Here is a 24,601-nt window from a genome sequence, read left to right as displayed (position 1 = left end):
TGCTGCTTAAAAGTTACTCCTTTGTTCACCTCTGCTACCGCCCCAAACTTGCTTGCATGCGATTCTTCACCTGACAAATGCCCCCTCCCCATGAATTGGCTAGGGAACATTCTCCTCATAAAAACTGCTGCTACCTAAAGGCAAATTGCTCCAGGATGCTGAGTGACCTGGTTCCATAGTGGACATATTAACCAGCCTTCTCTCTATCTCTCTCTCTCTCTCTCTCTCTCACACACACATATTCTCAGGCTGGTTAGAATTCCTGAGGCAGGCCTGCCAACATTGTCCTTACCCGATTTATTTTTTTTGGAGGGGAAGGCAGCCTCTCAATCTCATTTTGCTTCTGTCTTTAAATAGCCCAACGGATATGAAGCTCTCTGTATTTTGTATCCACACTCATAAATCAGGTGTTTATCAGGAACTGTCAGACCTAGTCAGCTTTTAATGAGCAGATGCCTGCACAGTTTGCATCACCAAGATATATCCTGTTAAAATTGGTCTTAATATTGTCATATCCTTGCTCATCAAGGCTCCCCAAACATTTATTTGAAGATAATGATATTGACAAATTGCCTTTTCCTTCCGTCAGTTTCACAAAGTTCAAATTCAGTTTAGGACTATTGTGAAATATTTATAGCAAGCGCTGAATCGCCCACAGTTAGCTATGTGCAAGATGTCCATACCTTTGAAAGCCTCCCATACAGCACAGTACATTTCCTCACCATCTGTTATGTTGCTAAGGTGAGATGAAGTAGGGACTGGGAGGAGGCTTGACACATCAGCACTGGCCTGTTGGGCCAAATGGCCTGGTTCTGCGCTAAGTAATTGGAGGTAATTACATTTGACCCTAGCTGAGAAACATGTCAAAACTATTTGCAATCACAGTCCTTTGCTTCTTGTCCATTGAATACTCAACTAAGTTCCAAAGGCCAATTAGATTGATACCAATTAGGCTGGAATTGAACTCTGTCTGTCCTCTCCCTCTCAGCATTAAGGACAAATGAAGAACTTGTTTGTTTCTTTTTAAGCTTTATTTTTCTTCAAACAGTGCTTAGAGTTCTGGTCTTCACTTATCAGATCATCTTCAATCGGATCTTCCTCACATCGGATTGTAAAAGTGAATGAACATTTCAAAGTTTTCCTTCTCATCTGAATTTCAAAGTTGCAAAGTCTCAGTCACTTTCCACCATTACAATCTCAGTTAAAACTTAGTAAATGAGTAGATTCAACTGCATCCTCCATTGCTTGACAACTGAGGTGATGATTACAGTTGAATGATTTGGAGTCAACTCTGATCTTCAATCGTACAAACAGCATAAAGAATAAGGCTTAACTCTCCAGTTCCGATGGCTATAACATCAAGAAACTTGAATTCTCTTTTCAAGATCATCCTCTCCAATGTCATCAAAGACTCCCATAGAAGTAGCTTTCGAGTCTCAGAGCAAATTCAGCTTCTCCAAATCGTTCGGTACAACGGCACCGAAAAATGCCCTTTTTTCCTCACTAGCCTTGCTCAGAGGGTCATGGCTGGTGGAATCAAATCTGTATCTTCCTTGGTTGCCTCTCACTACCGGAGACAGAAAGAATATAAAAGGAAAAGTGGGTTTCTTCGTGAACGCCAAGCTCTTCCCTTGACAAGACATGTTGTCTTCGTCATGATCTCATCCCCATTTCTCCTCCCTCACTCTTTCCTCACATGGGCTGAATGTAAGGAGCCAAAATACCGGTCAAACCTTGCAGCTTTGCGATTGGTTCGTCCACCAAAGTTGGGGAGGGAGGTGTCACATCTCTTCCTCTTCATTTGCCTTGTTCCAGCGATGGCAGCAGTTGGCAGTAATTCCCAGAAGGAAGTTTGTGGCGACTGATGCAATGGACACAATGAAGCCAACAAAGGCAATGAAGAGATAGTCATCCAGGGTCAACGAGAAGTGGCATGCCTTAAAGCTCTCTTCGGTCAGGGTGAAGAGTGGAATACCTTTGACCTCTGGTGGACCAGCGCACTCCACTTCCCTGGAATCTGACACAAAAAGCCTCAGAAAGTTATGACAGAACAAAAGAACTCAATTTTATCCAGATTCACACAGCATGGAAACACCTCTCAGTCCATCCCTTCCATGCTGACCAATTTCCCAACTAAACTAGTCCCATTTGCCTACATCCAGGCCATATCCTTCTAAACCTTTCTTAATCATGTACCTGTTCAAATGCCATATAGTCTTAGAGTTATACAGCATGGAAACAGACCCTTCATACCAACTTGTCCATGCCAACCAGGTATCTCAAACTGAACTAGTCCCATTTGTACCATATCCCTCTGAACCTTTCCTATTCATGTGCCAGTCCAAAGGTCATAGAGTAATACAGCACAGAAATAGATCCTTAAGATCTACTCGACCATGCCAACCAAAATCCCAAACTGAACTAGTCCCATTTGCCTGTGTTTGGCCTATATCCCTCTAAACCTCTACTAGTCATGAACCTTCCAAATGTCATAAGTGTAATAAAGTCATAGAGTCATGCAGCACAGAAACAGATATTTTGGTCCGACTTGTCCATGCCGATGAAGTTTCCCAAACTAAACTAGTCTCATTTGCTGCCTTTGGCTCATATCCCTCTAAATCTTTCCTATTAATGTACTTGACAAATGTGTTTTAAAGTTTGTAACTGTGCCAACATCTAGCATTTCCTCTGGAAGTTCCTTTCACATACAGTATATATTACTCTCTGTGTGAAAGAGTTGTCCTTCAGCTCCATTTTAAATCTTTCTCCTCTCACCTTAACATTATGCCCTTAACATTAAGAGCTTTGCTATTCACCGTATCTATGCCCCCCATGATTTACTTCTATAAGTAAACTTATAAACTTCTATAAGTCCACCCCTCAACCTCCTATGGTCCAGGAAAAATAAAAGTCCCAGCCTATCTAGCCTCTCCTTATAACTCAAACCCTCCAGTCCTGGTAACATCATTGCAAATCTTTTCTTCCCCCTTTCCAGTTCAATAGTATCCTTTCTATAGTAGGGTGACCAGAACTGTGGTCCAGTATTCAGTGGCCTCATCAATGTTCTGTGAAGCCACAACATGACGTCCCAACTCATATACTCAGTGCTCTGTCCAATGAAGACAGACATGCAAAATGCCTTCTTCACCACCCTATCTAACTGTGACACCACTTTAAATGAACTATGTGCCTGGACTCCTAAGTCTCTCTGTTAAGCAACCTTCCCCAGGGCTCTCCCATTAACTGAGCAAGTCCTGCCCTTGTTTGTCTTTCCAAAATACAACACCTTGCATTTATCTAAAGTAAATTCAATCTGTCACTCCTCAGCCCATTGGTCCAGCTGATCATGATTGCATTGCACACTTAGATAACCTTTTTTTTTGGATGAGGTCTATCATGATATTAAAGAGCATTTTCAACATTGTTGAAAATATAGACATGTTGCCAAACTTTCTTGTTGAGCCTTCATCAGGACAAATCCAATGATGCCAAATTTCCAACAGCCAAATTACGAAAGCCTATAGCTCCACATTGTCTTCACCATAGCAACAATGTGGCAAATCAGAGTCAACTTGCCAACCAATCAGCTCCCTTCTGTGGTATAAATTGGAACCGTCTAGAATTTGACATTCGTGCATTTGTCCTGATGATAGTTCCAGATGGCAAGATGTCTTCTCTTTTCAGTGAGGTCCTCAAGTTCAAAATTACCTTCTACTGTATTGTGTTGATTAAGCGCCACCTACATGTAAAAAATATGCTTACAACAAGCATAAATGCTGCATTTCTGTAGCAGCTTTCATATTTTCAGGTCAACCCAATGCACACTGAAATGAATGGGCATAGGGTTTAGGAGTAGGCCACTCAGCCCCTCAAGCCTGCCCCACCATTCAATAAGATCTCATTGCCTCATATTCCCATCTACCCCAATAACCTTTCACCCACATGAAGCGACATCACTGTTGTCATATATATGCAGCTGCCATTTTGTGTACAGCAAGATGGCACAATTCGCAATGAGGTCATGATAAGATGACCTGCTTTGTGTCTCATTGATGGCATCAGTGAATTTCAAGAAGCACAGAATTGTCAAAGGCCTTGCATATTCCAATATACAAGTGGATTTAAGCTTTGCATGTCTGCATTGAGTGTCTTTATTCCAATTTTTAACATCAATCTAGTTCTAGAATCTCTGCAGTGTGGAAGCAGGCCATTTGGCCCATCGAGTCCACACCAATCCACCAAAGATCATGACACCCAGACCCATCTCCCCACCCTATCCCTGCATTTCCTATGGCCAACCCACTCAGCCTGCACATCTCTGGATGCTATTGGGCAATTTAGGCATGGCCAATCCCCCCGACCTGCACATCTTTGATCTGAGGGAGGAAACCAGAGCACCTGGAGGAAACCCATACAGATACAGGGAGAATGTGCAAACTCCACACAGCTTGAGAGTGGAATTGAACCTGGGTCCCTGTGCTGTGAGGCAGCAGTGCTAACTGCTGAGCCACCTCTCTCTGGACAGAGAAAGATTTCCTGCTAGATATGTTAAATTTTCTTTACTGTTGATTAGATCTTGTGTCCTTTATTCTACCCTCACAGATTAACTGAAAATAAATCCCCCACATTTATCTTTCCGATAATATTTAATCTTTATAAACTTCCCCACTGAATGCCCTCAGTTCTGAGATGAAAGGCCCATGTTCCTCAGTCTAATATATCAATCGTTCTCCCTTTAGGCTTCTCCTGGCTCACCTTCAGCTCTTCAGTGACCAACATGGTTAGATTTTCAACCAAATTTTCACCAGATCGGTATTCATGAGCAGGGGACCCATGTGACAAGACTTGTTGAGAGTTGTTCAGCAACCATATGCCGCTGACCGTAACTGTGGTGAGATCTGGATGAGGTCACCATGTTGCATATTTAACTGCTCTCTCATTCAAGATTGATTGACCCCACCCAATATCTTTGGGATTGTAGCAATTTTAAATTGGTTTAAAATTGATATGGAGGAGACAGCAGGGGTTAGTTTGGGATTGATATAGAGCCACAGGGAGGGACCGGGCAGTGGGATTGGTATGTGAATGACACAGGGCCATGGGGATGGAGCAAGGCTGTAGGAGTAGTTTGGGATTGATACAGGGCCATGGGGAGGGAGCAGGCAGTGGGATTGGTTTAGGATTGACAAAAGGCAATGGGGATAGCGCAGGGCAGTGGGAGTAGTTTGGGATTGATACAGAGCTATGGGGAGAGAATGGGGCAGTGAGATTAGTTTGGAAATTGATACAGGACAATGAAGAAAGTGGGACAGTGGAATTAGTTTGGAAATTGATACAGGACAATGAAGAAAGAGTGGGACAGTGGGATTAGTTTGGGGATTGATACAGGGCTGGGGGGTAACAGTGGGATTGATTTAGGGATTGATCTAGGGAACAGGGACTGAATGAGGCAATAGGATTAATTTGGGAATTGATACAGGACAATGGGGATAGAGCGGGGCAGTAGGATTAGTTTGGAAATTGATACAGGGGACAGTAGGGTTAGAGCAGGGCAGTGGGATTAGTTTGGGATTGATACAGGGTTGTGGGGAGACAGTGGGTCAGTGGGATTGACACAGGGCAAGGGAGACTGAATGGGTTAGTGGGATTAGTTTGGAGATTAATCCAGGGCTATGGGGAGAGAGTGGGGCAGTGGGGTTAGTTTGAGGATTGATACAGGGGGATGGAGATAGAGTGGGGCAGTGTAATTAATTTGGGATTGACTCAGGCTGTGGGGAGAGCACAGGACAGTGGGAATGGTTTGAGGGTTGATACAGGGGAGTGGAGATAGAACGGGGATTGGAATTAGCTTGGGATTGACACAAGGCTATGGGGAGAAAATGGTGATGCCAGTTTCTCCTAAATATTTACCTGCTGTGCAATGAATTCAGATTCTATGGAATCTTTGATATGAAGTGAAAGAACTCCTACAGTGGGACTGACTGCACACAGGCAAAACTTGGAAACAATACATTCCAACTGAGACACATTCGAACCAGACAAAGATCAAGAGTTGAATTGGAGTAAGTGTGGTGTCAGCTTTGAGATAGACAAGCTACAATAAGAGGGAACTGCAGCTCATTCATTTCTGTGAGTCACTCCTTAATCTAAAGTCACAAACACCACCAGGACGTTACAGCCAATCTGAATTCACAGTGATACAAATGTTTCATCATCCACTTCCTCTGCAAAGTCAAATCAAAGACTCACAACAGGTTACTGATCTAATGAACTCTGCATTTGACACCAGCAGACAGTAATTAGATACTTGGAGAATGGATGAATATTGGCACAATGTATAATAAATGTTTCTGAATGCAATACTGAGTACAAAGCTCCCTCTAGCCTGAGTCAGCCAATACTCCCCAGAACAGGGACAGCACAAAATTGCAGAGTAAAGCTATCTCTACATTGTCCCCCATCAAACACTCCCAGGACAAGTTCAGCATGGGGTTAGATACAAAGTACAGCTCCCTCTGTACTGTCCCCCATCAGACACTCCCAGGACTGGGACAGCACAGGGTTAGATAGAGAGTAAAGCTTCCTCTACACTGTCCCCCATCAAACATTCCCCAGGACTGGAACAGCACAGGATTAGATACAAAGTAAATCTCCATCTACACTGTCCCCCCATCAAACATTCCCAGGAGAGGGACAGCACAGGGTTAGATACAGAGTAAAGCTGCCTCTATACTGTCCCCTATCAAACACTCCCAGGACTGGGACAGAATGGAGTTGGATACAGAGTCAAGCCCTCTCTATACTGTCCCCCATCAAACACTCCCAGGACAGGGACAGCACAGGATTAGATGTACAGTAAAGCTCTCTCTACACTGTTTGATGAAACACACTCTCAAGCCTTAACACTTCACTTGTGCAACCTCCCTAACATGGCTCTCAGTGATCTCCTGCCTGGACTACTACGCCATCTCTGAACAATCATGCTGTTTCTGCCCTGCTTTAGGTTTTAACAACAGTGCAGGTGGTTCTACAGCTCGAGGACTGAAGTAGTTCAAGCATGCCATCACATTCTTCAGGGCAATAAATTCAGCCTAGCTAGCGACACACACATCCCATTAATGATTTTTTTAAAAGATGCCTAGTTTGAGCCTCCACATAACTCCAGTCCCACACTTTCTGTGTGAAGTTGTCAACAACTCTAGGCAGCAATCAATTCTGGAGATAGTTAAAAACAGTGGTACTATTTAATGCATTGTCCACAATCTACAAGGCACAAGTCTAATGAAATACTCTCCACTTCCATGGATAAGCAATAATCCAGAACACTCCAGTGATGGGAATGCCACTAAATGTCAAGGGGCAATAGTTAAGACTTTCTGTTTTTTGGGAATGTTTACTGCCTGGGTCTTAGTTGCCATGAATGTCAAGTGTCACTCTTTATTCCAAGCCTGAAAGGTTTCCAGAATTTATTGCACATCAACACTTCAGTGTCTGAGGAGGCAGTAATGGTGCTGAACATTATGCAATCATCAATAACCTTGCAATGGATGGAAGGTCATTAATGAAGTGGGTGAAGACTGTTGTGTCTTGGGCAGAGCTGAGGGCCAGGCCTTGGCAAAGGAGTTAAAATTGGAATGCATTTGAAAATGGGGTGAGAATTTCTAATTTGATGCATTGTTGGGTAAAGAGCTCATAGAGTCATACAGCACAGAAACAGACCCTTTGGTCCAACCTTGAAGAAGTTTGAAGTTTTCCTCCTCTCGCTACAAGAATCTCAGGGAGTCTCTCTCCCACTGCAACTCCCAGGTCATTTCCTCTGCCCTGAAGCTCTTCAACAATGTCCTAACCTCCAGCTCAACACTGTCCCCTTGACTTGTCCGGACTTGTCCGACCTGCCCAGCTCCTTTTCCACCTATCCACTCCACCCTCTCCTCCCTGACCTATCACCTTCATCTCCTCCCCCACTGACCTATTGTACTCTATGCTACTCTTTCCCCACCCCCACCCTCCTCTAGCTTATCTCTCCATGCTTCAGGCTCTCTGCCTTTATTCCTGATGAAGGGCTTTGGCCCGAAACGTCGATTTTGCCTGTCCTCAGATGCTGCCTGAACTGCTGTGCTCTTCCAGCACCACTAATCCAGAATCTGGTTTCCAGCATCTGCAGTCATTGTTTTTACCTCTTTGGTCCAACCAGTCCATGCTAAGCATAATCCCAAACCAAGGTAGTCCCACTGCCTGCGCTTGGCCCATATCCCTCCAAATCATTCCTATTCATGTATGTATCCAAATGTATTTTAAACCTTGTAACTGTACCCTCATTCACCACTTCCTCTAGATGTTCATTACACACACGAACTACTGTTTAAAAACAATTGCCCCTCATTTAAAAAAGAAATCTTTCTCCTTTCACCCTAGAAATGTAACCTAGTCTTGAACCCCATCCCACCCCCACCCCCACCAGAGGGAAAAGACACCTGCCATTCACCTTATCTATGCCCCTCATGATTTTATAAATCTCTGTAAGATCACCCCTCAACCTCCCATGCTCCAGAGAAAGAAGTCCCAGCCTATCCATAAAACTCAAACTCTCCATTCCCGTCAACGCCCTGGTAAATATCCTCTGAACTCTGTCCAGCCCAAAAATATCCTTCCCATACCAGGGTGACCAGAACTTAATGCACAGTACTCCAGAAGAGGCCTCACCAACGTGCTGTAGAACCTCATCACATGACCTCCCAACTCCTGTACTCAAAGGTCTGAGCAATGAAGGGAAGATAAGATGCGGCTGTGTCAATAAGGATATACAAGGCTGAGAGAGAGAGGTATTTTTAATCAGGAAGGTGAGCCAAGGGGAAAGGCAGGAAAGTGGAGCTGAGGATAAATAGATCAGCCATGATCCTCATTTAATATCAGAGTGGGCTTGATGCTCCTCTGTCTTCTGGTCATCTCAACTGGGCAATTGCTTATTGACACAAAAGTACAAGTTCTCCAGTCCCAAAACCAGCTGGCGGTACCAAACTTTATGTAGCACAGATTAGGTTGAAAATAGAGAGGAATTTCTGTATCGTAAATACATTGCACAATGTTCTATATCATGCGATACAAGTTAATAACCTGTGGGAAGAAACCCACACAGATACAGGGAGAATTTGCAAACTCCACACAGACAGCCCCCAAGGGGGGAATTGAACCTGAGTTCCTGGCACTGTGAAGCAGCAGTACTAACCACTGAGCCACCATGCTGCCCCACATGGCCTCTGCACACCATTTATATCTAGCAATCAGCCTATGTCATCTTGAATGCCTCAACTGAACCTGCCTTCTCAAATACATTCAAGACTCTCACTGACAGACAGTAAAAGACTCATTGGGGATTCTTCATCAGCTTGCAGTTTCAGGCAAAATCCAAGCAGAAGCCCTTGGGATTGAACTGAACCCTCTGTTGATGCCCACTCTCCCCCTACCAATTCCCCCATCCTACCCTCTCCATTCCCTCAAATCTCGGTAGGCACTGCAAAGAATGGGATGATCTTGAGGGCATTGCGGAGGCAATATAAAGCCAAAATAAAGTATTGAGCCACAACCAGTTCTCAAAAAGAAATATTTGAGGGCCTGCTACTGAGATAGGTTATTGAGCAGTCAGGCAGTGGGTAAAAGGGCAGGTGTGCAGTGGGAGAATTGGACTTGGCAGAAGTTTGAATTAGCTCAAGCTGATGAAGAATCCCCAATGAGTCTTTTACTGTCTGTCAGTGAGAGTCTTGAATGTATATGAGAAGACAGGTTCAGTTGAGGCATTCAAGATGACATAGGCTGATTGCTAGATATAAATGGTGTGCAGAGGCCACGTGGGGCAGCATGGTGGCTCAGTGGTTAGTACTGCTGCTTCACAGTGCCAGGAACTCAGGTTCAATTCCCCACGTGGGGGCTGTCTGTGTGGAGTTTGCACATTCTCCCTGTATCTGTGTGGGTTCCCTCCCACAGTCTAAAGCTATGCAGGCCAAGTGGATTGGCCAGGCTAAATTGCCCTTGTAGTGTCCAGGGATATGTAGGCTAGGTGGATTAGCCTTGGGAAATGGAGGGTTGTAGTGTAGGGTGGTGGGTTTGGGTGGGAGGGTTAGAGTTGACTCGATGGGCTGAATGACTCTTTCCACACTGGAGGAATTCTATGAATTAAGGGAACAGTGCAGAAAAATTACCTTGAGTCCGAAAGATCATGACCTGGGTAGACAGCAGAGTCGGGGCTAAATGTATAATGATTCCAATTAGGTTTGAGTTGTAGTTTCCTAGTAGCAAGGTTTGGACTGGGACCTGATAGATTATGAGCCTTTCTTTGGGATTAATTCTCTGCCTCCGGCTGCGATATGAATCGGAAGAAATCTCTGGGAATGGTGGGGTGGAGGGTGTGGGGGAGGTGGTGAGAGTGGAATTTATTTATTTGTTCCACCATTGCTCCAAGAGGTGTCGGAGCTGCCTCATCACTGAGATTTATGACTGTCTGGAAACAGGTCTGTATACTTCTGTTCATTTGTCTTCTACTGTTCAACTTGTCAATGAGGCACAAATTGAATATGGAAGGGGCTGGTTATGTTCCTTTGAGCTGGCAAGCTTCCCTGGTCCCCTGTGCCATGTTGTGAGTTTATCTTTGCGCTCAGTGACCTAGTTGCGAATACATTCTCTCGTTGATTAATGCAGGCTTCTCTCAAGCACTGGGCTACTGTTTGACTTGATCTCAGTAGCAGGCCCTCAAATATTTCTTTTTGAGAACTGGCTGTGGTTCAATACTTTATTTTTGCTTTATATTGCCTCCGCAATGCCCTCAAGGTCATCCCATTCTTTGCAGCGCCTACCGAGATTTGAGGGAATGGAGAGGGTAGGATGGGGGAATTGGTAGGGGGAGAGTGGGCATTAACAGAGGGTTCAGTTCAATCCCAAGGGCTTCTGCTTGGATTTTGCCTGAAACTGCAAAAGATCATATGCTGTGATGTACCACCTCAGATAATTATGTGCCATCTCAGACCATGGGCTGCCACCCCCAGACAGTGATGTACAAGCTCAAACAGTGAGATACAACCTCAGATGGTGAGTATCACCTCAACCAATGAGGTACCACCTCAAATAGCGAGGTCCTATCTCCGATGGTGCTGGACCATCTCAAAAGGTCATGCTTTCTCAAGTCATCACTTCCAACCCTCAGGGAAATCCTTTAACTTCACAGACGTCAGTCTGTTTTCCTTTATTGGTCAGAGTATGGAGTGTATGAGTTGGGAGGTCATGTTGCAGCTGTACAGGACATTGGTTAGGCTACATTTGGAATATTTTGTGCAATTCTGGCCTCTCTCCGACAGGAAGGATGTTGTGAATCTTGAAAGGGTTGAGAAAGATTTACAAGGATGTTGCCAGGGTTGGAGGGTTTGAGCTATAGGGAGAGGCTAAATAGGCTGCGGCTGTTTTCCCTGAGGCATGGGATGCTGAGGGGTGACCTTAAAGAGGTTTATAAATTCATGAGGGGCATGGACAAGATGAGTAGACAAGGTCTTTCCCCTGGCATAGGGAAGTCCAGAACTAGGGGGCACAGGTTTAGGGTGACAGGGTAAAGATTTAGAAGGGACATAAGGAGTAATTTTTTCACGCAGAGTCTGTCTGTATATGGAATGAGCTGTCAGAATAAGTGGTGGAGGCTGGTACAATTACAGTATTTAAAGGCATCTGGATAGTACATCAATAGGAAGGGTTTTGAGGGATATGGGCCAAGTGCTGACAAATGGGATTCTTTTGATTTAGGATTTCTGGTCAGCATGGATGAGTTAGACCAAAGGGTCTGTTTCTGTGCTGTACAGCTCTATGACTCTAATCTCAATTGAACTGCCTCAGTTGGAGGGGAATTGCATCATCAAAAGGTCGGAATTTCATTTCAAAGGCCTCATCCCATGGAGGTACCTCAAAGCAAGGAGATAGTCTTCCCCTTGCGGAGTTGGCCCCACCTTGAGGAAATAGTTGGATCAAGGTAGCAGTCTCTGGTCAAAGACATGACCAGTCCTTCAGTCAATAGAGTCATAGAGTCATACAGCATGGAAACAGACCCTTGGGCCCAATTCATCCACTCTGACCATATTAGTCCCATTTGCCTGTGTTTGGTCCACATCCTTCTAAACCTTTCCTATTCATGTACCTATCCAAATGTCTTTTAAATGTAATTGTTCCTGCAGCTACCACTTCCTCTGGCATTCATTACACTTATGAACCACCCTCTGTGTGAAAAAATTGCCCTTTATGTCCCTTTTAAATCTTTCCCTCCCCACCTTAAAGCCATGTCCTCTAGTTTCAGGCTCCCCTACTCAGGGGGAAAAGACCTTTATCATTCACCCTATCCATGCCCCTTATGATTTTTATAAACCTTTAAGGTCAGCCCTCAACCCCCTACACTCCAGGGAGAAAAGTCCCAGCATCTCCTTATAACTCAAGCCCTCCAATTGCTGTAACACCCTTGTCAATCTTTTCTGCACTCTCTCCAATTAAATAATATCCTGAATTCTGAGGCCTGCACCTTCGCCCATTGACAACCTGAAGACAGTTACTAACTAATTCTTAACCCTATATGTTCATTGCATAATTGGCTCCCATTGTTCAGCAACAATCTATGACTAGCAGTACAATTCAGTTCTGTCCATTCCCCCACCCCTTAAACTGGGAATATTCACACCCAGTACCCGCAATTAAGTTATACTGTCCTCATTTTCTTCTGTGTCACAACCCCACTACTGAGAGATTAATGATCTTTGCACAGTTACTCCGTCTTAATTAAGGTCAATTACAGGAAACTATTGGGGTCAGTGCATCCACTACAGAACAGGAGATTATAACAGAAGCTGGGGACTATCAAACTGGATTGTCAACACAAAAATAAATGTAAGTATTTCCAACCTATGTGGGTCAAAGTTCTATCTTTGAATATTCATATGAGTATAGCTCATACATTTTACGTGTGCGGGAGAAAGTGAGACAGTGAGAAATGGACAGGGACATACAGAAAGTAGCAGAGGGAGAGAAAGAGTGAAGGGTGCATTGAGAAGCTCAGAGGAAATGGAGAAAGAGAGAGAAACAGATGCTTGAAGAGAGAGAAAATAGAAACTGACAGAAAGAAAGAGAGATATGGAGAGGAAAGTACAGTGAGGTGAAGATAATGACTGAGATAGAAGGGCAAGAATGGTAAAGTGAGGCAGATAGAAAGTGAGAGATAGACACAAAGTAAAAGACAGAGAAAGAAATATCAAGAGATTGAGGCAGAGAGAATTGGCTACACTGAGAGAAGCAGGGAACAGAGAGATTGGCAGTGTGAGTCAGAGAGAGAGACAGAGTGAAAGAGACAGACAGAGAGAGAGAAAAAGAGAGAAAGCAAATGATTGTGAGAGACAGAGTCAGGGTGAAAGACAGAGAGACAGACAGAGAGAGAGCAAATAGCTGTGAGAGACAGAGTGAAAGAGAGAGAGAGACAGGCAGACAGAGGGACAGACAGACAAAGAGACAAACAGACATAGATAGAAAGAGAGAATGAATGATTGAAAGAGACAGGGAAGTAGATAGAGAGAGACAAACAGACAGTGAGAGAGACAAAGAGAATGACTGTGAAAGACAGAGAAAGAGTCAGAATGAAAGAGACGTAGGGAGATTAACAATGCAAGAGTCAGAGAAAAGAGACAGGGATAAAGAAACAGAGACAGGGAGAAAGAAACAGAGACAGGGAGAAAGAAACAGAGACAGGGAGAAAGAAACAGAGACAGACACAGAGACAGAGAGACAGAGTCAGAATGAAAGAACAGAGAGGGAAAGAGACAGATGGGCAAAATGAGAAAGAACAGGTGAGAGACACAAAGAGAGAAATTGAGGACTGCAGATGCTGGAGATCAGAGCTGAAAATGTGTTGCTGGAAAAGCGCATAAGCCCGAAGATTCCTGAAGAAGGGCTTATACCCGAAACGTCGATTCTCCTGTTCCTTCGATGCTGCCTGACCTGCTGCGCCTTTCCAGCAACACATTTTCAACAAAGAGAGGAATGGAGAGCAAGTATGTCAGACAAACATAGACAGAGAAGGACAGGGTGAGGGAAAGAGACCAAGAGAAGCAGACAGAGGGAGACAGACAAAATGAAAGAGACAGACAGAATGAAAGAGACAGAGAGAAATAGGCAGCTGAAGATAGACAGAGACAGATAGTGGGAATTGAAATTACACCAGATGACAAGAATCCAGCAATGGAAAGAAATGCAAAACATCTGGCTGCTTCCAAAAATAATCTTCTGTCACTCAGTCACACATTCTCTCAGATGTCTGGGCCGTGAGATAAACACATGTATTTATAGGTGGATTGAGAAAACTTCAGGCTGCAGAACTGTCTGTTCTTAATCTTGGCAGAGCCCTTTGATTTCAGACGCAGAATCTCCCCCACTTGCTCGAATAACTTCAAGATACAAGCTGGAGGTTAGGTGGATCCTGACCCTTACACTTCGGTCTGGCAAGTCAAGTCTTCAACAGTTTGGACGCTAAACATAAACAGGTTGGGTGATGAGTTGCATCTATCCCCTTCTCAGTTTACCAAAAGCTAGCTTGCCCTTGTATCTGTGGCTCGGTCAGCTAGATGGGTTTGACGGTGAGATAGTCACCATTTGGTCCAATTTTAATTCCAAATTGAATTCAAACTCCACCATCTGCACTGGTGGAATTTGAAGCCATGTCCCCCTCTTACTAGTCCACTACAACACTACCATTACACCACCCTCCTATTTCACATGGCAACTATCAATGCCTTGATGCCCTGTCAACAACAAACCAAAGATTCCACTAAGCACTATTTTGAGCACCTCATGCAAATGGAATGCATCCATTCATTCTGATTAAATCCAATCCTGTCAATGTTGCTTTATATAACTGTCTCCCTCATTGACTTATCTCGATTCCTAACTGTTGCTGAAGTCATGCTGTTGGGGCTTTTTTTAAATCGTCCTGATGGCAAGAATGCCAAACCTCAAAAGGGGCAGCAATGTAGTCCACATGAGAAAAGGGGCAGCGATTGGTTGGGCAAGTGGACCCAGATTGGTAGAGGTACTGCCACTTAAGTTGATTGCAGCATAGCTGGCTGACAACATACCAGAAACCACCAATCTTCACACACCCTGTCCTTGGCAGACAGCAGCTGAATGAAAGCTTGGAGTGGGGGGAGCAGCCTGGCGTATTTACCCATTGAAAATCCTTGATAATAATGTGGATAAATGGAGGGTATTGACTTTGGTGGCAAAACCAGGAAGGCAGATTGTTATCTGATTGGTGGCAGTTTAGGAAAAGGTGAGGTGCAACGATACCCTGGAGTCATGGTGGAGCGGTCACTGACGGTTGGCATGCAGGCGCAGCAGGTGGTGAAGAAAGCTAATGGCATGCTCTCCTTCATAGTGAGATGATTGGTGTATCAAAGTAGGGATGACTTGCTATATTTATATAAAGGGCTTTGGTGAGGCCACACCTTGAATATTGTGTGCAGGTTTGGTCTCCTAGTCTGAGGAAGGACATTCTTGCTATTGAGGGAGTCCAGCGAAGGTTCACCAGACTGATTCCCAGAATGGCAGGACTGACATATAAGGAAAGACTGGATCGGCTAGGCTTGTGTTTGCCAGAATTTAGAAGAATGAGAGGGGATCTCATAGAAACATATAAAATCCTGATGGGACCAGACAGGCTGGATGCAGGAAGAATGTTCCCAATGTAGGGGGCATCCATAACTAGGGCTCACAGTCTAAGAATAAGGGAGAAGCCATTCAGAACGGAGATGAGGAAGAATTTCTTCCCTCAGAGAGTTGGGAACCTGTGGAATTCTCTCCCACAGGAAGCTATTGGAACCAGTTCATTAGATATATTCATGAGGGAGCTGAATATAGCTCTTACAGCTAAAGGGACCAAGGGGGGTGGAGAGAAAGCAGGACTGGGATACTGAAATTGCATGATCAGCCATGATCATATTGACTAGTGCTACAGGCTCAAGGGGCTGAATAGCCAGCTCCTGCACCTATTTTCTATATTTCTATAAACAAGAGACAACTTGCCTGCTTTGAACTGAAATTTGTCCATTACTGTTCCCTGGTGCGTTCTCCATGAAAGTGCCAATCTGTTGGCACCCTCTTCCCATGAAGTATAAATTGTTGTTCAAGAGTTGGCATTCTTGCCATTCTGTCCTGATGAGTGCAAGACCAAAGAACTTCAATAGCTGTCTCTTGTTCCAATTCTGTGCTACAGTTTCCCTTGAGTCCTCCAGAATAATTTGTACTCCACATGGTCCCACCACTCAAAGTCAGTACGAGGGGAAGAGAGTGGCAAATGTGGCCAGTAAATATTGACCTGTAGTGACCTATTTCTGTGCTGGCGGAACTCAATACAATATGAACTCTAATTATTTCATAGAATCCGCTACAATGTGGAAACAAATCCACAATGACACTCCGAAGAGTAATCCACCCAGACACATCCCCCTACCCTGTTTCTCTACATTTACCCTGACTAATGCACCTAACCCACACATCCCTGGGCACTATGGGGCAATTTAGCATGGCCAAATCACCTAACCTGCACATCTTTGGATTGTAGGAGGAAATTGGAACACCTGGAGGAAACTCACACAGATGCAGTGAGAATGTGTAAACTCCACACAGACAGTCATTGAGGCTGGAATCGAACCCAGGTCCATGATACTGTGAGGCAGCAATGCTAACGACTGAGCCACTGTACCACCCATAAGAGATTATGGAACCGTGAAATTCCATAATTGTTTTTAAAAAGAACATCACCTCCTTGAAGGTGGAATTGCAGGTAGACAGGCTAGTGATGAAGGTGTTTGGTACACTTGCCATTATTGACTGGTGCATTGAGTATAGCAGTTGGGAGGCCATGTTACTGCTGTACAGGACATTTGTTAGGCCACTTTTGGAATACTGGTTTCAGTTCTGATCTCCTTGCTATAAGAAAGATGTTATTAAACTTGAAAGGGTGCAGAAAAGATTCACAAGGATGTTGCCAAGTTTGGAGGCTTTGAGCTATATGGAGAGGCTGAAAAGGATGGGGTTATTTTCCCTGGAGTATTGGAGGCTGAGGGCTGATCTTCTAGGGGTTTATAAAATCACAAGGGGCATGGATAGGGTGAACACCGAAGGTCCTTTTCCCAGGGTGGGGGAGTCCAAAACTGGAGGTTACAGATTTAGGGTGAGAGGGGCAAGATTTAAAAGACACCTAAGGGGCAACTTTTTTCACACAGAAGGTGGTGTGTGCATGGAATGAGCTGCTGGAGGAAGTGGTGGAGGCTGGTACAATGATAACATTCAAAAGGCATCTGGATAGCTACTTGAATAGGAAGGGTGTAGAGGGATATGGGCCAAATGCTGGCAAATGCGACTAGATTAATTTAGGGTATCTGGTTGGTATGGATGAGTTGGACTGAAGGGTCTGTTTCCGTGTTACATAACTCTGTATCTCTATAATACATGCAGCATGGAAAGAGATCCTTTGGTCCAACCAGTCCATGCCAACCATAATCCCAAATTAACCTAGTCTCACGTGCCCAGTTTTGGCACATATTCTTCCAATCCTTTCCTATTCACCTACTTATCTGAATATCTATTAATAATTGTAGTGTACCTGCCTGCACCACTTCCTCTGGAAGTTCATTCCACACATATCTACAGCGGTGTTAAAATAATCCAATTGATTCCTATCATTTCTACTTTCCTCATACCCCTACCATTTATATTTTATTTTCCTTTTCAAAGTATTAATCTAATTCCCTCCCGAAAGTTGGATTGAGTCTGCTCCCTTCAGGTGGGACAAGAACTCACTATGTCAAGTGATAAAACATTGCCTCATGTCAAATTTGGCTTTTTCACCAATTATCTTAATCAACATCCTTCCTGTTGAAGTTAGATATCATTTTCAGGCCCAAAGGGATCAAAGGGTAAAGGGGAGCAAAGATGTTGTGAAACTTGTAAGTGTGTAGAAAAGATTTACAAGGATGTTGCCAGGGTTGAAGACTCTGAGCTATAGAGAAAGGCTGAATAGGCTGGGGTTAATTTCCCAGGAGTGTCGAAGGCTGAGGGGTGACCTTTTAGAGGTTTATAAAATCATGAGGGGCATGGATAGGGTGAATAGCCAAAATCTTTACCCCAGGCTAGGGGAGTCAAAAACTAAACATTAGTATAAGGTGAGAGAGGAAAGATTTAAAAGGGATCGAAGGGGCAACTTTTTCACACAGAGGGTGGTGCGTGTATGAATGAGCTGCCAGAGGAAGTGGTGGAGGCTGGTACAATGACAACATTTAAAAGGCATCTGGATAGGTATATGAATAAGAAGGGTTTTTAGAGGAATACTGACCAAATGTTGACAAATGGGACTAGATTAATTGATGATATCTGGTCGGCATGGATGAGTTGGACCAAAGGCTTTGTTTCCGTGCTGTACAGCTCTATGACACAGGTGACCTTAGGTAGAATCATGGAAACACTCAAATCAGAAAGCAGTCATTCAGCCCACTACACGTCTGCTGTTACAGCTTTGTTAAGATTATCCAATTAATTTATGTCCTCTCTACTTTCCCTGTGGCCCTGCTACAGATGAGTTGGACCGAAGGATTGTTTCCATGCTGTACAATTCTACGACTCTAAGTGGGAGCAGGAAATGCCTTGGATGGTCATATTGAATGGTGGAGCAGGCTCAAAGGGCAGAATGGACAGTGTGGTGCTGGAAACGCACAGCAGGTCAGGCAGCATCCCAGGAGCAGGAGAATTAATGTTTTGGGCAAAAGCCCTTCATCATTCCTGGTGAAGGGCTTATGACTGAAACATCGATTCTCCTGCTCCTTGGTGCTGCCTGACCTACTGTGCTTTTCCAGTGCCACACTCTGATCTCCAGCATCTGCGGTTCTCACTTTCTCAAAGGGCAGAATGGCAGACTCATGATTTCTAGGAATGCACGTGCAAGTTCACAAGGTTAAATGACTGGCCGCTGCCCCCATTATAGAATCATACAGCATGGAGATAGGTCCAACCTGTCCATGCCGAGCATAATCTCAAACTGAACTAGTCCCACCTGCCTGCTCCTACCCCCATATCCCTCCAAACCTTTCCTATTCAGAGTCAAACAGTATAGAAACAGGTCCAACCTGTACATGCCGAGCATAATTGCAAACTAACCTAGTCCCACCTGCCTGCTCCTACCCCATATCCCTCCAAACCTTTCCTATTCAGAGTCAAACAGCATAGAAACAGGTCCAACCTGTACATGCTGAGCATAATTGCAAACTAACCTAGTCCCTCCTGCCTGCTCCTATCCCATATCCCTCCAAACCTTTCCTTTTCATGTATCCATCCTTTAAAATGTTGTAACTGTGCTCTCATCCACCACTTCCGCTGGAAGTTCATTCCATACACCAACCACCCTCTGTGTAAAAGAGTTGCCCCTGGTGTCCTTTTTTTAAAAATCCCTCTCCTCTCACCTGAAAAATGTGCCCCCTAGTCCTGAAATCCCCCATCCTATGGAAAAGACAGCTACTCTATCTACCCCCCTCATTACTTTATGAACTTGTATCAGGCCACCTCTATTGAAACAAGCTCCCCCGTGAGGCAGGCACTTGTTGGGGGTGGGGGAGCCCCGTGCTGCCTGCCCTAGTCGAAGAGCTCACAAAACTCTCTCTCTCATCTGGCAGCAAACTGGGGTCGACGCCGGGCCACCGGCTGTGGACAGAGTTGACCAGGTCCATGTTGTGGTGGGGTCGGTCCCGCGTTTTTTTGTTTAGGGCAACTCGGTGATGAACCCCACCCCCCTTCGCCCCCCCCCCCAACTCACCGGAGTTGCACTGGTGGAGATTCCTGGCCACCCATTTGAGGAGGGGTTCCATGGAGCAGCCGCACAGCCAAGGGTTGCCGGCCAGGCGCACGGAGACGGTGGCGGGCAGGCCGTCCAGCAGGTCCTGGCTGACCCCGGTCAGGCCGTCGAAGCTGAGGTCCAGGTGCTGGAGGCGCGGCAGTCCGGAGAGGGCCCGCGGAGCGATCACCGACAGCCCGGGGTTGTGGCTGAGCAGGAGGTGCACCAAGTTGCGGGCCGGCCTCAGCAGCTCCCGGGTGAGGCGGCTCAGGTTGTTGTAGCTCAGGTCCAGGTGGGTCAGCTTGACCAGCGGCCGGAACAGGCCGGCCGGCAGCTCGGTCAGCGAGTTGTTGCGGAGGTCGAGCACCATCAGGTCGGTGTAGCAGGAGAAGTAGCCCGGGGGCAGGGCGAGAACTTTGTTGTGAGCCAGGCTGAGGTTGGTGGTGTGCAAGGGCAAGCCGAAAGGCGGGGCGACCAATTCCTTATCGCTGCAGTCCGACACCTTATTCCAGCAGCTACAAGGGGCTGGACAGCTCCTTGCTAGTCCTCGAGCCACAAGTAACAAAAGTAAAGAGCTCACATACATAATCCTGGCCTCTGGACACTTCCCCTTCCTTGTCCCCCTCCACGTTATCTCTCTCTCTCTCTCTCTCTCTGTGGTCCTCCGTCTTTGTCTCCCGAGCCAACCTCAGAGAAGCCTAGCTCACCGAGAATTCCCCTTTCTCCGAAGTGGGATGTGGGGCTCTCCCTCGACAATGGCCCTCGCCCACAGACCACTCCCACGAAACCTGGAAGACAAGGATAACGACACAAAGAGGGCTGGGAGCGAACAAGAGAGCACAAACTCACCCTTGGAGCGGGGGAGGGCGAAGCGGGCTCGCACACTTGGGCTGTTTACCTTGCTTGTTTTATTGCCAAAAACAAACAAAAAAAAAATAGCAAGAGGAAAAGACATTTCGCGCCGAGTCTCCGACTTACCGACGTAGCTGCTGGGGGAACAGACGCGGTGCTGGTTTCTTTTGTCCGCTCTCTCATGCTCCCAGATCTCTCCCTCGTCTTTGTTTTTTTTTAGAAATATATATATAAGACAAGAAAAAATATTCCTAGGGTGGAGGCCCTGTTCTCTGAAAGGAATACTGAATGCCTCCTCTCCTCCAATACACCCCACCCCAACCCCCCCTCCTCTTCCACCCCAGAATTAACCAAATCCACGCCTGGTGCAGACAAGAGAGGATCAGGAGCTTTATCTGCCCACTGTGAAATTAAACTGTTTTCCTAATTATTTCCACTCTCTCTTTCTCTCTGTCTCTTGTCTGCTCCTGTAGGGCCCAGTGCATCTAATGACGTGATGCAGTCGCTTAGCAACCGTCTCTACATCTCCACATCCCCAAAAACCAAGTGTAGCTTGAAATCAGACAATTTCCTCACGAGAACTAAATCCTCCCACCCTTCTCCCTGCCACGTTCAATAGACCGGTTTGTGTGTGTCTGAGTGTGTGTATCTGTGTGTGCGTCTATGTCTGTGTGTGTGTGTCTGTGTGTAAGGGGGAGAGAGAGAGAGTCCTCTCCCAAGCTCTGTCTCCCAGTGACAGAGGGATGAGGAGGGGGAGATGTGAGGAAGGGGGGTGTATCTTTTTAAAAACACGTTTAACCACACCACCACCCCCACCCACCTCTTTCCCACATATCAAAAGGGTGGTACCTCGCTTCTGGGCTCCCCCTTCCCCACCGACCCCTCAGCCCTTACCCTGCTGGGAGACCCTCAGGACAAATCTTCATAGACATTCGTGTCTTACCTGACGTCTTAATGTTTGAAAGTTTTAGGTACGTCTGTAGTCCCCGGACGGTGCTGGGGGAAGGCTGCATGTGATAAATCCGTCAGGAAGTGCGAGCGAGAGAACAGAAGCTGCGGGATTTGAATGAGTGGTGAGTGGTTGGGGGGGTGGGGGGGTTCCAAATGTAGCACTGGGTGGCGAAACGTAGCAGGCAACTTTCCCAATTCACAGGCTGTGTGTACGTGAGAGTGGACAAGATCCAGTCTTATAAATAGACTGAGTCACGTATAAACAGACAAAGACAGGCTTCTATGTGGTTATATATAGAAATAGACTGACAGGCCAGACAGGGACAAACAGATGGGGCGAGAGATATGGGGCTGATAAATCGCTGGAGGAACTCAGCAGGTCTGTGGAGGGAAAGCAGGGTTAATGCTCAAGAGTCACCACGACAGAACAAGGAGACTGAAGGGCGGGTCAGGCCGGTGGTGGGGCGAGAGGTCTTTGCATCAAAGTCGACAAGGCAGTTGTTGCAAGTGGCCAAGTCAATGGCAGCATTTAACCAGAGGCTGAGAGGTGACCGGACCAGACTGTCAACGTTAATAGGGAGGGCCGCCCAGACGGAGAAGGGAACCGAATTAAAATCACTCACCGACAGTGACAGAACTGCCGTATAACACGGCAGGGGAGTGCGTGCGCTGAGAGAGAATAAACCGTCAAGGGGAAGCCAGTGCAGCCAGTGTGGGTGACTGTGTCCCCAGTGTGGGTCAGTGGGTCCCCAGTGTGGGTCAGTGTGTCCCCAGTATGGGTCAGTGTGTCCCCAGTGTGGATCAGTGTCCCCCAGTGTGGGTCAGTGTGTCCCCCAGTGTGGGTCAGTGTGTCCCCAGTGTGGGTCAGTGTGTCCCCAGAGTGGGCCAGTGTGTTCCACAGTATGGGCCAGTGTGTCCCCAGTGTGGGCCAGTGTGTCCTCAGTGTGGGTCAGTGTTCCACAGTATGGGTCAGTGTGTCCCCAGTGTGGATCAGTGTCCCCCAGTGTGGATCAGTGTCCCCCAGTGTGGGTCAGTGTCCCCCAGTGTGGATCAGTGTCCCCCAGTGTGGGTCAGTCACCCCAGTGTGGGTTACCAGTGTGGGTTAGCGTTCCACAGTATGGGTCAGTGTGTCCCCAGTGTGGGTCAGCATTCCACAGTATGGGTCAGTGTGTCCCCAGTGTGGGTCAGTGGGTCAGTGTGTCCCCAGTGTGGGTCAGTGTGTCCACAGTGTGGGTCAGTGGGTCACCAGTGTGGGTCAGCGTTCCACAGTATGGGTCAGTGTGTCCCCAGTATGGGTCAGTGTACCCCAGTGTGTGTTAGTGTGCTCCAGTGTGGGTCAGTGTGTCCCCAGTGTGGGTCAGTGTGTCCCCAGTGTGAGTCAGTGTATCCCAGTGTGGGTCAGTGTGTCCCCAGTGTGGGTCAGTGTGTCCCCAGTGTGTGTCAGTGCACTCCAGTGTGGGTCAGTGTGTCCCCCGTGTGTGTCAGTGCGCTCCAGTATGGGTCAGTGTGTCCCCAGTGTGGGTCAGTATACCCCAGTGTGGGTCAGTGTGTCCCCAGTGTGTGTCAGTGCGCTCCAGTGTGGGTCAGTGTGTCACCAGTGTGGGTCAGTGTACCTTAGTCTGGTCAATGTTCCCCAGTGTGGGTTAGTGTATCCCAGTGTGGGTCAGTGTTCCCCAGTGTGGGTCAGTGTACCTCAGTCTGGTCAATGTTACCCAGTGTGGGTTAGTGTTTCCCAGTGTGGGTCAGTGTACCCCAGTGTGGGTCAGTGTGTCCACAGTGTGGGTCAGTGTTCCCCAGTGTGGGTCAGTGTGTCCCCAGTGTGGGTCAGTGTACCCCAGTGTGGGTCAGTGTGTCCCCAGTGTGGGTCAGTGTGTCCCCAGTGTGGGTCAGTGTGTCCCCAGTGTGGGTCAGCATTCCACAGTGTGGGTCAGTGTGTCCCCAGTGTGGGTCAGTGTGTCCACAGTGTGGGTCAGTGGGTCACCAGTGTGGGTCAGCGTTCCACAGTATGGGTCAGTGTGTCCCCAGTATGGGTCAGTGTACCCCAGTGTGTGTTAGTGTGCTCCAGTGTGGGTCAGTGTACCCCAGTGTGGGTCAGTGTGTCCCCAGTGTGGGTCAGTGTACCCCAGTGTGGGTCAGTGTGTCCCCAGTGTGGGTCAGTGTGTCCCCAGTGTGTGTCAGTGCACTCCAGTGTGGGTCAGTGTGACCCCGTGTGTGTCAGTGCGCTCCAGTATGGGTCAGTGTGTCCCCAGTGTGGGTCAGTATACCCCAGTGTGGGTCAGTGTGTCCCCAGTGTGTGTCAGTGCGCTCCAGTGTGGGTCAGTGTGTCACCAGTGTGGGTCAGTGTACCTTAGTCTGGTCAATGTTCCCCAGTGTGGGTTAGTGTATCCCAGTGTGGGTCAGTGTTCCCCAGTGTGGGTCAGTGTACCTCAGTCTGGTCAATGTTTCCCAGTGTGGGTTAGTGTTTCCCAGTGTGGGTCAGTGTTCCCCAGTGTGGGTCAGTGTGTCCCCAGTGTGGGTCAGTGTACCCCAGTGTGGGTCAGTGTGTCCCCAGTGTGGGTCAGTGTACCCCAGTGTGGGTCAGTGTGTCCCCAGTGTGGGTCAGTGTACCCCAGTGTGGGTCAGTGTGTCCCCAGTGTGTGTCAGTGCACTCCAGTGTGGGTCAGTGTGTCCCCCGTGAGTGTCAGTGCGCTCCAGTATGGGTCAGTGTGTCCCCAGTGTGGGTCAGTATACCCCAGTGTGGGTCAGTGTGTCCCCAGTGTGTGTCAGTGGGGTCAGTGTGTCCCCAGTGTGGGTCAGTGTGTCCCCAGTGTGGGTCAGTGTGTCCCCAGTGTGGGTCAGTGTTCCCCAGTGTGGGTCAGTGTACCCCAGTGTGGATCAGTGTGTCCCCAGTGTGGGTCAGTGTACCCCAGTGTG

General features: G+C 46.8%; 1 protein-coding gene across 2 annotated transcripts; it reads right to left on the bottom strand.

Annotated features, from left to right (window-relative positions):
* On the bottom strand, nt 1-21,785 carry LOC122544322 (leucine-rich repeat-containing protein 55-like). Of its 2 annotated transcripts, XM_043683489.2 has the most exons (4): nt 21,681-21,731; nt 20,864-20,941; nt 19,868-20,673; nt 1-2,017 (listed from the first exon to the last, which is right to left on the bottom strand). In XM_043683489.2, exons 3-4 carry the CDS (start codon nt 20,469-20,471, stop codon nt 1,782-1,784), a joined length of 840 nt encoding a protein of 279 aa, XP_043539424.1. In that variant the 5' UTR covers nt 20,472-20,673; nt 20,864-20,941; nt 21,681-21,731; the 3' UTR covers nt 1-1,781. The 2 variants fall into 2 exon arrangements, with proteins under 2 accessions (XP_043539424.1, XP_043539425.1); XM_043683490.2 differs by lacking the exon at nt 20,864-20,941 and having other exon boundaries at nt 21,681-21,785.
* Between the last annotated feature and the right edge of the window lie 2,816 nt (nt 21,786-24,601).

Source organism: Chiloscyllium plagiosum, unplaced genomic scaffold (genome assembly GCF_037043375.1).
Source record: "Chiloscyllium plagiosum isolate Xiang-an unplaced genomic scaffold, Cpla_swu_hap1 HiC_scaffold_44, whole genome shotgun sequence".
Taxonomy (NCBI): domain Eukaryota; kingdom Metazoa; phylum Chordata; class Chondrichthyes; order Orectolobiformes; family Hemiscylliidae; genus Chiloscyllium; species Chiloscyllium plagiosum.
The sequence above is the reverse complement of the archived record's forward strand: the minus strand, read 5'-3'. Positions and strand labels throughout refer to the sequence as shown.